Raw genomic sequence first — 15,268 nt, 5'->3', positions numbered from 1 at the left:
CTGCCCTTAGCAGTGAAGACTGAAGCCAAGAAGGCATTCAGCAATTCTGCCTTCTCTGTATCCCTTGTCACCAGGGCCCCCGCCCCATTCAGTAGTGGACCCATTGAGAAGGGCACACTGTTTCCCACCTGCAAGATTCAGTATGAACTTTGCCTTAGGTTGAAATGTATATTCTATATAAACAYGTACATAGACAATCATATTTTATGCGGATGTGCTGACCAGTTGAATGCCTAGACTCTCTGCTAGCACTTGCCTGAGACTAGACATGACAGGAATCAACCACTTTGGAGTGATAATGGGTTTGGGGCCCCATGACCAGTCTTTGAGGGATTCCATAACAGTGCAATTTTGCTGCCCTGGAAGAAAGTCACAGCATGGGCTTTCCTTTCACTCTGTTCATCTTCAACACAGAGCAATACTAATTTCCTCTAGTTCCAGCTCAGAGAGCTGACCTCTCTCTTCTGTTCCTCCTGGTTCAGATCTTTCTATTTCCTCTGTTTATTCCCCTAGTCCTGCCTGGGCYGTGACTTTACCTTCAGGACTTTGAGGTTTCCATTGACTTCAAGGCCCTTGCAGAGCTTCTTGGCTCCCTCATTGTCAATTTGGTTGCTGCTGAGGTCCAGTTGAACCAGCACATTGTTGACTTTGAGAGCTTCTCCTAGGGCCTTTGCTCCTTCATTCCCAAAGCCGTTCCAAGAAAGGTCGAGTATCTTCAGTGTACCATTGCCCTTCAGGGAGAGAAAAGGGATCTCAGCGACGGCATGTCCACCTTATATACCACTCTATCCTTCCCTGCTTGGCTGAGGCAGGAGCACCCCTCAAGTCACACCCAATCCAGGCCATTGAATCCAACTCCTCAGCAATGGCGCCAAGGTTTCTCCACTCACRAGTCACCAGACCTCCCCAGAACTCACTGCTGTAGTTGTTCTTGTGGCACTGGCTGCTACTGTCTGTAGGATGGGCCTTGCTAAAGCTACTGAATCCAGCTCACATCTCAGGGATGGGAGTTTCTGGTCAGTGTGTTCAGCCAGCTCCTGCCAATAATCACTGCAAAGTATATCACAAAGCAGGAAGGTTCTTACCCTGAGACCTGTGCCCAGCGCTACTGCCCCTTTCATACTGAAGTGATTCCAGCTCAGGTTCAGAAGTTCCAGTGTTTCATTGCTGGCTGGGAGAGAGAAACTGGTATGTCAGCTCATGAGGAGTGTTCTGGACACAAATGCTGCACTAAGTGACTAAGAGAAAGTTTGCTGGTGATTCAGCAACAGCTTTCACTGATTGCAGTGGGAGGAACCTACAGCTACTCAGTCTATGCTGTCCATGCACCCAAAGAACAGAGAATGGACTGCTGATTGCAGGCAGAAAGGGAATACATTTTTTTCTGCTTTATTTGAAAAACTAATTGTGAGTGAATAAGGTAGAGAGAGGGAGCAATTCTTATACYGATAGAAACTGCCTGTGTTTCTCCCTGTGAAAAAATGGCTGGCTTCTCTCTGACGTATCCAACCTCCTCCTGCAAAACAACATTTATTCTGCTTATGTCTGATTAGCAAAGGAGAAGTTCACATCATACCTGTGTCCAGCTGCATATATGYCAGTGCCAGTGCACATGCACAGCACACTGCACAGTGTAAGTTCTACTTAGAGTAGGGTATGTGTGATTTCATTTTTATCTACTGCAAGATTGGGAGGGACAGACCTTCCTGTGAACACTTGCTTCTCATTCTCAGAAGGAATTTCTCATCCAGGTTTTCCATGGATGGGAGTTTGTATGTAGGAAGATGGCAAGTTTAGCTGACTTAAAAAATATTTCTTTAAAAAACAAAACAGAAAAGCAACAGATTCCACAAACATCTCTGTAGTTCCTGCCTCAAGTGGGCTGGAAGGAAAGAGGAGCTGCAAGACCTTTGAGTTTAGAGATGCATTTCTGGGGGTTAGGAAGGCCACTGTTTAGCACTGATCCCTGTGTTCCTGCAGGCTTATCCAAGGCAGTGACACAGTGCTTTGCCACTCAGCGCAGAAGTCAACTGATCCATCTTCTGAAGACAAGGACTGTAATTAGGAGCATGGTTGTATCAGTGGAAATGCTGAACCAGGAAAATGAAAGTGTTAATTAAACGGAAGAGAYGGCGTTACTGGAAAGTTCAAGGAACAGTGGATGCTCAAATCACAGGCTTGTGGCCGCTATGGTAGCAGGTACATCGGCTATGCTGAGGGAGAAGCAGCCATCAACTGCTCGTGGAAGTCCTTCCCAGTGCACTAATAGCACTCGAGACTATTAGAACTGTAAGACTGTAATGTTGTTTGCCTTCCCTCCCCAAGGCTATTAGCACACTCTGGATCCCACTTTGATCAGCTAACTCATGCAGCTTCATTTCTTCTTTTTTTCCTAATCTGTTTCCCTTGCTGCTTGCTATGTAATGGCTCAAACCACTAGGATTTGGGCTGCTGAAGTTGCAAGGAAAGATTGAAATCACTCCTGAAATGTGTATGCAAAAGCTTAAAACAAACCGTCAGGGAGCAATAAGGACCGGCTGTTCCTTAAGGGGTGGCAGCCAGGAGCCAAGTGCAGTAACCCAGCTGGCAGGGCAGGGGCCTCACCGGCCAGGACTCCGTCCTGCAGTACCTGGGTGAGGTGAGCAGGGCAGAGCCAGTGATTGTGGCCAGGTTCAATCAAGAGTCCAGGTCGTCAGGGAGGTTTGTGGTGCTGAGGCAGGTCTGAGATCAAGCTGGGAAGTCAATCCACAGGTGGCCAGGATCAGACCCAGTGATCACTGGGTGGGGACATGGGACCAGGGTTGGGCCAAGGCTGGGCCTGTGGTTTGGAGTCAGCATCAGGCCCATGGCAGGGCTGGAGGCTGGCACTGCTATACAGCATTGTGGGGTAGGGACTGACAGCCCTGGATGGGCTGAAAGGGGGGCCTGGGCCTGGACAGGGTGAGGGGAGGCCCTGGGACAGGGGCATGGAGGGCTGGCAGTAGTCTTGGGGTCCTGACATGAACAACAGTGCTGATCCTATTAGGTTATAGTAAGAAGTCATTTTCTGAAAACTCCCTGATTGATTTCTCTTTCAACTCCCTTCTCTCTGGCATAGACAGCTCTGCCACTGGGGTTGCTCATCTTTCATTTGTGTTTGGGTACTGCGGTCACACATAGTGGCTGAAGTCCCTGAGGGGATGAGGGTGACGAGGTGTAGCACCAGGAGCTCTGAATCGAGGCGCTCCATCTTTGAACTACCCACCAGGCCACAGGGCATTCGTGCTGAGGAAGGAAACGGGTGTCTCACTGCATGGACCCCACCTGGTACCCCCGTGAGTGTGCCTGCACTCCTGGCTCTGGAGGAGTGTAAGGRCAGTTACCCAGCATCTGTCCCAGGAGCTCTCCTCCCTTCTCAGAGAACTCATTGTGGCTGAGGTCCAGCTCCTTCACTTGGTAATTGCCCTGCAAAGAGAAATCATGCAGAGAGAATGAGCTCTTCCAGCCAGCTGCAACCAGCTGCCATGCTAAGGCCCCGATRTGAGGATAAAACGGAAGGATTTCAGACATATTGAAATCTTCAGCGCACAGCAGTTCATCAGCATAGAGATGGGGCAGTGTCCCCCAGAACAAAGGTTTGTCAGGCATATAACATCACCGTGATCCTCGTCCTGAAGCAGTGAAAGAAATGGGGGTTTTGTATTGTGCAAACTTCCCTCCTACAGCTCATATCTGGCCTGCAACACATCCTGTGATTCTATTTCTATTCCCCTCTTTCATTCCCATCAGTACACCCTGACCAAGAGCCCTTTCTGTTTTAAGTTCAAAGCCTTGTTCCCTGGCAGCTTCTGGCGGAGCAAATGATGCAGAGGTTTTGTGATAGGAAGTAATCACAGGAGTCAAGAGTCTTCTTTTTGCTAAAGAATTTCAAAAAGATATGGATTTGGATTACTTAAGTTTCTTGAAATTTCTGTATCACTCCGATACCCTTCTGTCGTTCCGTTACAGAGTCCCAGGGGCTTGTCTCTTAGCCAGACTCCCACAGCTGTCCTGAGAAAATGTTAACTCAGTGCATCCTTCTCTGTGTCCTCCCAACCTCTCTCATTTCTGAAGTTAGCAAGATGCACTTAGCAGAATTATGCCAGGAAAACATATGAGCATTGCCAGGTGAAATCATGCCAAAGAAAGTAGCAGTTTCAAGATGAGGAGAGTCTTTCACAGAGCCGGAGCTGCAGATGGCCTTGGATTTCAAGTAACTCACCATTAGTGCCTCAGCAAAGTATGGTGCAGTCTCCTCTCCAAAGTTGTTTCCTAGTGAGGACAAATATGTTAGCAGTGCACTGAGCTCTCCCTTGGCATTGTGCCAGGGTCTGGAGGAAGCTGTGCTTMCAGCTGGAATGTCCCATTAACCATGGCCCATATCAGGTTGTAGGAAGTTAGCTGTTAACCCACTTTGATCCATATAGCAGGGTTGTTCCAGCAGTTATCTAAGTTTCTCATAAGAGGTGGGTTTGGCTGGCCAAACATTTATTTTAATCACATCAGTATAAATCTAGATTACCACACTGTTGCTCTAGGTTCCTATTAGAGACATACCTGAGAGCTTGATTTTGCCCATAGTCTGACTAATGTTCTCAGAATGAGAAACTTWAAAAAAAACCATGTTTTTTCACTTGCACTCTCATCGCTGCTTGAGTGCATGCACCCCACCTGAGAGCTGAAGAGCGTGGAGATAGGACACATTATCCAAAAGCAAACTGGCAATGGCTTCAGCTCCTTTTGTGTCTAGGTGGTTATTGGAGATGTTCTGGGAGGAAGCAATAAAAGATAAGAAAGATGAGCCCAAAGAATGTACAGTTTTATTGTCTCTTTAATGCCYAAGGAAATTATTTAAGGAAATAATGCAAGACCAGCAATGTGTGAAATACCAGCCAGCCAGTAATTAATATTTGAGCTATAGATGTGTGTAAGCCCATGTCCTTCCTAATAGTAGTAAAACCCTAGAGTGACCAGTTCCAGATAGATATTTGTCTTCAATGAATCAAGAGGTACTTGCTCAATAATCTCTTCTTCTGATGCAACAAAGATCCCATGGCTTATCAAAATGCATTTTATGCGCCCTAACTTCAAATAGAAGGGTTTGTATCTGAAAGTTTTGTATTATTCCGTTAATCGTTTTTATAAAATCCCTGTATCATGTTGAAGAATGCAAGTTCCTAACCAAAATATTTTTTACATTGGCTAAGCATGACCTAGAAAGACCAAGTTATGGTAATTATTGTCACATCTGCTAATGAAGAAAACAGTTCCAGGAACCCAGAGGGCTCACCAGACTGCCATCACATGCAAACTTCTGCTTTTTAGAAGCTTGCACTTTTTAGAACTAGAATATAAAATATCATCATCTTCAAAATGTGTATATTTTTGCATGAGGGCAACTATTATTTGATTAAAACTTGGAATGGAATGAACTGGCTTTCCTTTATGCAATTCCTCAGAAGATTGGACTTGGTGAGCAATAATCTTGGCTGCAAACTATCTCAGATTCGGTACCAGTTCTTGAAGGCAGCAGTTCTCTCGTAACATCTGTGCTAGGCACACAGCTCCTTCTGCCAGAATCCAGTTATCTGCCAGCTCCAGGTGCGTGACAGTTGCATTAGACTGTGATGACACAAAGGTAAACAGGGACACACAAGAAACTACTGAAAAGTTAATGAAATGGGTAGTGTCCTCAGTTCAACAAATAGACACTGGATGTTCCCTCCAAACCCAGACGACACTGCAGGTCCCAAACAGAACAGAGTTCAGAGGACACGGCACAGCCATGGCTGAGGGAATTGGTGTACCAAAGAGAGTCATTCTGTTTTAGGACTTTTGAATGGTTAGCACTTTCCACTGCTTTTCACCAGCATAGAGACCCAAGTTCAGTTCCAACTTCCAGTTCAGGCATCCTGAGCCTGCTTGCTGGTGAGCGTAACACCTCCCCTTGTGGGACTCAGAGTGGGGGTTTCTAACCCCTCTGTCCACATCTCTGGCTCTGTCAGGGTTAGGAGTGCTGTGGACCTGTGCCCCATAGAGAGTATTGATCTGCTTCAACGGAGCTGAGGTAGCTCCAGCAAAGGCCAGCAGTTGCACACAAGGCCTTCATGTGCAGGGGATTAGAACTCCTATGGGTAAAACATATAGCTTTTCCTCCCACACTGTTTACTCATCAGTGGCCTCCAAGGCTGASAGAAGTCCTAGATGCCTATTGTTTTTGACAGTAGTGGCTCCACTCTTACTGGCTACTCACCACCAGAGCAATAGCAATGGCTTTGGCACCTTTGGGTCCTAGACCATGGTGGTTCAGGTTTATGTAAGGCTTGGCCAAGTTCTCAATGAAGTGTGAGACAGGCACCACCTCCAACAGCCTGCATGCTTCCAGGTACACTTCTATGCCTGTAATGCCCGCAAAAGCCTTCCCAGGATCTGCAGAGACAAAGCATACTGATGAGTGGTGCATTCAGTTCCTCCCTTCTCTTCCCGGGGCTGTTTTTCCCAAGTACTTGATGACTCCTGGCTTCAGAGGGCCACTTGAATGAGGAAGGGCTAGTAAGCAAAAGCTGACGGTTCCCTAAAGCAATCAAATATGAGTTCTTGGCATTTCTGTACTAAGCTCAGGGTTTGCCCCCAAATCTGTAGCACTTCCTGATGCTGGAAACCGAGATGAAGAGCACAGGAGTTCTTGCCTCAGTATCTGTGACAGCGGGAGAGATGGGGACAGCCTGCCAGCTGTCTGCAGAGAATTAAGTGGCCACCTCAACCATGGTCACTCTTGGCCTCGTCTCATTTTGTGTGGTTTTGATTCATGACTCAAACCAGACTATCAACAGGCTATGCCAGATTCATGGGTTCAGGTCCTAGGTTAAATTTCACTCTGTGGCGCTAAACTGAGTAACACTATGCAATGACAGTAGGGTTTTATTCTTAAAAGGTTATTTCCCTTCTGATACTCCCCATCTGTTTATTCCACACCTCCAAGAGTTAATGTATTTTCCATGCTTCTCAATTTGGCAATGAGTGACATTCTGTAGCTTCTCACCAGTCTGCAATGTGACTAAATCTTTCTTGCWGTAATTGAGAATTTCTGACACCAGGCAAAAAAATTGTCTTTTTTTTTTAATCTTAATTGAAGCATGCAGCTGATATTTCTAGAGGAGCCAAGACAGCTCCGAACATTTTGGCTTCCAACCAGCAGGAAGAATCCCAGCATTTTTATCTTGGCCACTGAGTGTTGTTGACACAGCTGCAGTGAGACACATCAGYGAAGCTGGCAGCTGTATTTCCACAAAAACCTGTCATTTGGAATTCCTTCATCAAACCCCATACTTAGTGGTTATATTTCTTCACATTGTTATATGCATGCAATGGTCTGACCTCAAAACAAATTCCCATCTCGCCAAAGCCATTTTCCAGTTCAATTTGAGGCCTCACAAAACAATCTTTTTTTCTTGCATTCTTCTGCTTTTTGATTTTCCTTCCACTTACAACATATTTAAAAGTCCTCATTCCAAGTTTTAGACAAGTCTACTGTTTACAAAAATGAGAGCAAGATTGCTTAGCCAGAGGACTGACCTCACTAAGCAGGAGAACCACCAGAAAAATCTGGAACAGTCATGGCAAGCCTGTGGCACTCGGACCACATTTGGTACGTGGTGTTTCATCAGGAGCAGACAAACAGGGCCTGAGTCTCATCCTTGGCTTCAGCTTGCTGCTCCTGCTGCCCTGACAGCAGGCTGATCTAGAAACACTGGTTATCAAGGACTAGAGGAGGCTTGAAGGAGCAGGATAGCCATGGTCTCTAGGGGGCAGTTGGGGGAGATGCTGGCACATGACGTGGAAGATGTTTGACAGCAAAGGGAGAGCTCTTATAGGGAAATTCGTTCTTCCACCTTTATCAGCTGTCAGATTAAGTGTGTATATCAGGACACTAGGTGGGGTTGCGTCCTTGGTCTTCATTTCTGATATACAGCTCTTGCTGGGTACAGTACTGATTGTAAGGGGAAAGGCTGGTGCGGATGGATGGTCAGGAAACACTTGCCTTCAACCTCTAGGTCAGTGTCAGAGTCTGGTGTGGCCTTCTCTGCTGAAACATCATCAGACAACAGTAACTCCGGGGACTTGCTGGTCTCTGACATCTCTTCGCTCTGGTCTGCCATGAAACCGAACAGATTCATTTTGTCAATGCAAACCCAGCTCACGCGTGACACCCTCTAGCCGACAGAACATCCCACTGCTCCCACTGAAGTCTGCCCCCCTCTTCACCATGCCCCAAAAGCATTCCTTCCTCAGCCCACTCTGTGTCTGCCGTTTGCTGTGCATTGCACTCACGTGGTACTGGCTCTGGTGCAGGGATGTTCTCACTCCGTGGCTAGAAATCTGCAGTCAGGCCGTGATTTGACAACTTTTGGAATGATCTCTCCCCAAATTCTTCAGCCCACATGGAGGGGAATCACAGTTCTCCCACATTAGGTGGTCAATCCCAAGTGAGCTGCTTTTCTCCCCTTCCTCAATTTCTGAGGCTGATAGGCAACAGTAAATTTCCCCATCCCCAACCCACTTTCCCACAAACTTATAAGCCAGAACTATGCCAGTTCCCTTTAGCCTGACTGACTCRCACGTTCCCAGGCACTGGCAGGACACTCCGTCAGCTGCCTTTGCTGTCAGACTGGGAATGCTTTGTAGTATTCTTCAAGCAAGGCAGAAGAGTTCAAAGCCCTTGAATGTTGTATTTGGGCTGAGTGTAATCAGACCCACTGGAAGTGAAACAACTTCTTTAGCTTATAATTCATAATTTATTTTGTAGTTAAAGGGAAGGAGAACTTGAAAAAATTACTCTTTAAGAGGAGTAAATTTACACAAGAATCATCAAGAGTAATGTTGCCAAAATGAATTCTAGCTAATAAATACAATTGCTGTTAAATTTTTTCCTGCTCTTAATCTTTCTTTTCATTCTCTATTGCTGCTCTTACTTGCTCTTACTGTCTTTTGCCCTTACTCCTTATTTCCTTTATGAGCTCTAGGCTATTGACTTGTAATTTTGTACCTTTCTCAGGTGTCACTTAGCATCGATACGTGACATGGAGCTTGCAGTTTAGCTGTTCACTCACAGACCTGTGTAAGGGGATGACTGGCCAGCTGGCACCTATAGCAGAGCATTGCAACCTGTCCTGCAGCTGCAGCTCTTTTATTAAGATCTTTGCCTTCTGCCAAAGTTGCTTGTTCAAATGATGGGTTTACTCGCACTGCTTTAGTGCAAGAAAGAGAAGGGTCAAAATAGGTCTAAATTCCACATAAAGAAATCAAGAGACACGAACCAAAGACATGGAATACTATGATGGTATATACAGATCGTCTTTGGTTAATGACCCTACAGTGGTGGACATCCTGATAAAAATAAGCTTCCCACGCTGAGGAATAGGCAGTATCTTTGTAACCTGCACAAGGCTCATCCAGACTGCACTACACTTTCATAGCGTGGCTGTCATGGCCCTAGCAGGCAGCTGATGCTGCGCTACATGGCCTGAGCACTGGTCCCTGCATCCTTGCGGAGTTGTAGAAGTTAGCAGTAATACACGTTTATACTGTTATTCAAGCAGAAATTTARAAAGCATTGAATCATGAACACCATTATAATCAGAGCAGGGAAAAGTGACGGTTTGGGAGATTCTTTTGTCACATTCTCGTCTTCTGAGAGGTTGGGGCTGCAGGTGCAGCTTCCTGGCCAGCCTTCCTCATGCACACTTTTTACCAATAGACTTATGAGGGATGTGTGCAGATAACTACAAGACTCTTCTCTTGTGCTAGCTTAACAATGCCCATCCTCTAGGTTCGTTCTCTTATTTTGTTCCCTCTTCTGTGTCATACAAATATTCAATAAATCACACAAGTAATTTACACTTTGATTGTAAAGCTTTGTGGTGCACAGCAAACATTATCGTACTCTAATACAGTCTTAGTTCATGATGGAGCTTCCTGCCACTAACTTAATGAGGCGGCCTTTCTTAGAAATGCTACTAGTAGTGATGGATTTGAAGGTAAGATGAAGATCTTAATAAATGAGCCTCTTTCTCTACTAGGATAAAAACTAATTGATATACACCAAGGTGGAAAGAAATTATCAGGTGGTCCTCACTTCTCCTTTCATTCTTATTCTTTGTTGAATGTGTGGCATGAGAAACGCATCAGCGTAATAGGCCAGTTGAGACAACTCGTAAAACGGAACATAACATTCTGCAGGATGCAGACAACATAATACTAATGGTATCAACTATAAGCAATTATTTACATTCTGTAAGAAATCAGCTAATTTAGTGATGTATCAAACTATATGATTTTACTAACTTGGGAATATCAAGTGCTGAAGTAATCTCTGAGAAAACAGCTACAACATACATGTGATTTTGTAGAGCCTAACAAAGTACTTAGGAATCAGTATTCTGAATGCTGTTACTGCAAATTGAAAAAAAATAGTATTTATTTTGGTTTAGAAAAAAATGTGTGTGCCTTAGCTTGRTCATGTAGTCAAGGTTATCAAATCTTTATTTCCTATTTTAGGTCATACCAATGTGGATACCAATAGACTTCTAGATAAATTACAAACCAATATATTAGATACATAATATAAATTAAATATAATTTCCTCTGTTAATATAAATAATTTGCACCAACAAAGAAGAGAAACAACCAGCTATTAAAGCAAACTTTTGCCTCTGAAATTGGGCAGAATTAATAATTGCATGTTCTCCCAACTGCTAGTGTAAATTAAATTCAATCAGCATARAACTAGGATTATATATGTAGAGAATAATGGCAACAAACTATTGAATGACCAGATATTTCCTAGCAATAATATTTTTAAAATCAATTCTATCAAAACCCCTTGAGGAATATTAATACTAATATAACAGTTTGGACTTGTTAACAAATACATACATCGAATCTCACTTAAGGAGAGAAAGTTTCAGAAGTTCATAGCCAAGAACAGAACTTTATTACAGAAAAACTGTCTAAAAGGGACTAATCCCAAATGAGCAACCAATTATTATTGGCGGAGCAGAGCTACCTTCATAGAAAAATAAGAAAGGACATTTAGACAAAGGTCATTTTGAAATAGTGGAAAGGATTTAATCTATTTGAGCAATCATTACAGAAAATTATTACAGAACACTTTACAAATTGTATTGTGCAGTGCTTAAACACAAGAAAACAACAACCAGAGAGAATTTTCCCCATATACCTGACTACACTAAAGTAATTGTATTATGAAATTAAACTTTCAAGGTAACTAAAGTTAGCCTAGCCATARTGAATTTTCTGGGTGAGAGTCTAAAGGAGGCTTGAGAAGAGAAGAACTTATTGATGTCATTAATAGCATGATAATTACTAACAGTAGATGTGTTATTTTTACCAAAAAAATGTTTCCCAATGTTAGTGATCAGGAGAAACAAAGTATAGAATACATGAAGTAGCATACTTGCTGAGTAATTTTGCTTTCAAATTTGAACAAAATGAACACTCTAAACAACAATCTAACTAGATGAACAATCTAACAATAAACCATGATGAAAGACGCTTCTTAATACAATTACTTGATACTTCTATAGAAAGCTTGTATTTACAAATGAAAGGAATACTTAGAATTGTCATAACTAATAACTCTTGGTGCATTAAGAGACTCTCACTCGCTTTTCACCTTTTCTTTGCTCAGTTTCAAGGAATTAAAACTTTGTAAACTAAGTAATTAAGGTAAAGAGATAGTCCCCATCCCATTGTGACTAATATCAGCCAAATGTGAAATTTCAGGAGGGAAGGGCATACGAACTGTTATGCTAAGCTAGGAAATCAGGCCAAAATGTTAYGGCCAGATCTGGGCCCTGGCTCTGGCACGTAGAAGCACAACTCAAGGGTGGCAGAAAAGTATTCTGAAAAATTCTGACAGAAGCATTCAGAAGAGCATCCTGCCCGCAGGCCCTGCCCCAGCGTCCTCGGGCAGCGGAGCAGGGCAGGAGCAGGGGTAAGCCTGGCAAGCTCTCTGCTCCTGGCTCAGGGTGGTGGTGGAGTCCCGGGCGCCTGTGCGCGGTGGTGGCCCCAGGTCTCCCCGCCGGGCACTCACTGCTGCCTCGCCTGGGGAAGGGACGCCTTCCCGCGTGGGGAATCAGCCTCTAGCAGTCCCTCTTGGGAGCTTCGTTTTCCTTTAACTAGTTCTGGCCATTGCTGAAACTAATTTGCTAGTAGCTAATCACCACACCTGTGTCCTTCTCCGACTGATTCTCCATCGCTATGTGTCCTCGTCACCACCAGTGAGCTGCTGTTTATTTGCTTTTTCTCTTCTGTAAATGACCCTGTAACTTTCTCACACATACATACAAAAAGCGCAGCTATTCAGCTATGATTAAAAAATCTCCAGGATGAATGATGCCACTGGTAAGGTCTATGGTCTTGATGTTAGCGTTTACGACCAGAAAAATCGTTTCCTATCCACAGGGGCTGGCTGGTGTTAGGAGAACCTTCTGCGGCCGTTCTGTGACCTCACCCGGACATTGTGACTCCGAGGAGAGGAAACTCGTTGCATTGGTGACCAGCGCTGCGTCACCTCGGGCTCGGATTGCACCAGCTCTCACCTGAGAACAGATCAGATTCTGGGCAGAAGACCCTCAAATGTACCAGACAGTAGTGCCAGTCTTCTGGTAAGAGTTTTCCTTTCCTTTGAATTAATGTTCCAGCCTCTACAGTTTCATACAAGAAAGTCAAATTTGAGTATTGATAGTCTTAAAGCAGATTAGGACAAAATGAGTATACTGACCTTCTATCTTGTACAGATTTGGACTTGTCTACTGCCAAATTCCCTTTACAATGTGTAATAAAATGTGGCCTGTAAACATGTCTGCACTTAATAATGCCTCAAATTGAGTATTCATTCATCCTAGCAACTAATGTTGGTGCCAAAGTTGGTTCACTGCTTATTATTCTTGTATGATTTATACAGAAGACTCAGTGACCTTTTAGGCTCCTTCCCTAGGAGGCTAAAAGCAAATTGTGATAGAAGAGGCTTTTTGATAAAGGTTTGAGCAGAACTAACACTTACATGCACTTTGAAATCTTTTCATTCTGGGAGATTGCTCGGGGAAGATAATCACTTGTAGAGATTCTGAAATTTATTTAACTTACACAGAGCAGTGTGTGGTAGACAGAGAGGAAGAAAAAGAGCATTTCCCCAAGGACAGGGTATTTTTACTGGTTTTATTCCCCTAGATTCTGCAGAATTCTCTCAACTGGTCCAGTCATTAGAGGCCATCATAGGGTTGTATCTGGATATAGAATAAAATGTTGCATAAAACAGTTGCATAAAATACTTGAACCAGATGACTATTGTCAGCTTTGATTTTATTGCTAAAGTTTGTAAATTTTTCTTCTAGTCTAGCTCAAACAATTGTGGCAGCTCAGATATTTGCTTGCTTGTGGTACTGGCTAACATTCCTCTCCAATTTCAATCTGATTATCCTGATGTGGGTTGAATCTGAGACACTTTCTTAGATCTTTCTTTTCAAACAACAGCCATGTTTTAAATTCCCTAGTCACTAGCCCTTACTGTTGCAGCATCTTCCTCTGGAGAACCGCTGCTGCCATGCTCCATTGTAGTCAGAAACCAGGGATGGTTTCCAGAAGTTTGGATACCACAGCAAGAGATGGGAGACCACAGTGCGGCTCTCTGCTTTGCTGAAGATGTTTGTGGGATTTGATACAGGTCACTGGGTCAGCCTCAATTTCCTCTCGGTAACATGGTTTTATCTCAAAGAAGCAGAAATAAGAAAGTGCTCAGGTGCTACCGCAGTGTGATCCGTGTAAAAGTCTTAACACAAATATTGCAAACTCCGCAGGTTTGAAAAACCCACAGTATTGTCTTACTGCTTTGAAACTATCCTACAGAGCAGGGTCTTGCAAATTAGCAAAGTTCTTGTGGTATTTTATAGCTAGAGATTTTAGAATTGTATCGGTGGGATTATTATTTATACACATTATAACACCAGCTCAGGTTGCTAGTCACAGACACCCATGCTGCTTGTGACCATGCAAAAGTAGGGTAAAAAGGCAGGCCCCGCCTCAAAAAACCGTACCGTCTAAGAGATGACAGGTGGTGACCAGCGAGGGGGCGAGGGGGCAGCGCTGGCCGGCCCAGCAGGGAGGCACGTGCGCACTGCTCTCCGCGCGTGCGCGGAGCCCTTCGCAGGCAGGAGCGGCAACACGGGGGGCGGCACAAAGCTCTCGTGGGAAAACGTAGGAGGGAATTTCTGACCTGAAGCAGCACTCGGCCCCTAATGACACGCAAGAGGTGATACGCAGGATGGGTATAGGATTAAAATGCTCACCAGCAGATGGCAAGCGTGACAGGAGTGATAGAAGTTCATTGCACTTCAGCTGAATTTGTTTTACAGCTTTGTATGTTACAGTAGTACGTTAAAAGGGTGCATTTGGCATAAAGAGCCATAGTGGTGCTCAGTTTGACCTGTCCCTTTAGATGTTATTATATACGTTCAGACGTGGAATGGAGCAAAATATTAAAACAGMCTGGAAGCGGGCCTTCTCACTGTACAGGAAAATGGTAAGGTTTCAACGTCTGACAGGTCTCAGCTTTCGAAGGCGGCACCATGCTCGCAGCCAGGTGGGACTGTCGGGTTTGCGGAGCTCCAACGAGCCGCGGGCCGCGTGCTGCAGCAGGCCGCGCTCCCGCGCTGCTCCCTTCTTTTGCTTTTCATTGGGTTTATCCACGCAGACCGTGCGCTCTATGAAATCTTAGCTCACTGTAAACGATGTTTGCAAAACCTGTGATGCAGCGTGACTACTAACTTCTCACGAGCAAACGGGGCTGAATTCGGTACATGCACTCCCCTGGGCTATTCCCCTCTCTGCTCCCCCTCCGCAGGGGGAGCGCGCGCCCGCGGGCGGCTTTGGCCCAAGGCTCAGGGCAGGGCCGGGTGGCTTTCGGGGGGCACCGGCCAGGCCCTGCTCCGCGGGGCGCCTGGGGGCGGGAGCGCTGCCTGCACCACGGCCCCAGGGAGAGCCCGAGCCCGAGCCCCAGCCCCAGCCCGAGCCCCAGCCCCACCGGCACCACAAACCCCCTACGCGGCACCGCCACCGGCGCCAGCACCCACAACATGGCGGCTGAGGCGGTGCCAGGCCCGGGGGCGGTGCCAGGCCCGGGGGGCGGTGCCAGGCCCGGGGGGCGGTGCCGTCCCGGGGGGCGGTGCCG

The 15,268-nt window shown here is 45.3% G+C and overlaps 1 protein-coding gene across 1 annotated transcript in view; it reads right to left on the bottom strand.

Annotated features, from left to right (window-relative positions):
- Positions 1 to 12,296, bottom strand: part of LRRC74A (leucine rich repeat containing 74A) — a 24,103-nt gene extending 11,807 nt beyond the window's left edge. The window contains exons 1-9 of the mRNA XM_085301846.1: positions 12,269 to 12,296; positions 8,060 to 8,170; positions 6,272 to 6,447; positions 5,533 to 5,640; positions 4,690 to 4,786; positions 4,241 to 4,290; positions 3,363 to 3,444; positions 1,086 to 1,171; positions 537 to 731 (exon numbers count right to left, since the gene is read on the bottom strand). Of these exons, the coding sequence (XP_085157972.1) occupies positions 537 to 731; positions 1,086 to 1,171; positions 3,363 to 3,444; positions 4,241 to 4,290; positions 4,690 to 4,786; positions 5,533 to 5,640; positions 6,272 to 6,447; positions 8,060 to 8,170; positions 12,269 to 12,296 (933 nt within the window). The remainder of the gene's footprint in view (positions 1 to 536; positions 732 to 1,085; positions 1,172 to 3,362; positions 3,445 to 4,240; positions 4,291 to 4,689; positions 4,787 to 5,532; positions 5,641 to 6,271; positions 6,448 to 8,059; positions 8,171 to 12,268) is intronic.
- Positions 12,297 to 15,268: the final 2,972 nt, after the last annotated feature.

The sequence above is a fragment of the Rhea americana genome, unplaced genomic scaffold, assembly GCF_003343005.1.
Source record: "Rhea americana isolate MKP2758 unplaced genomic scaffold, rheAme1 scaffold_18, whole genome shotgun sequence".
Taxonomy (NCBI): domain Eukaryota; kingdom Metazoa; phylum Chordata; class Aves; order Rheiformes; family Rheidae; genus Rhea; species Rhea americana.
The sequence above is the reverse complement of the archived record's forward strand: the minus strand, read 5'-3'. Positions and strand labels throughout refer to the sequence as shown.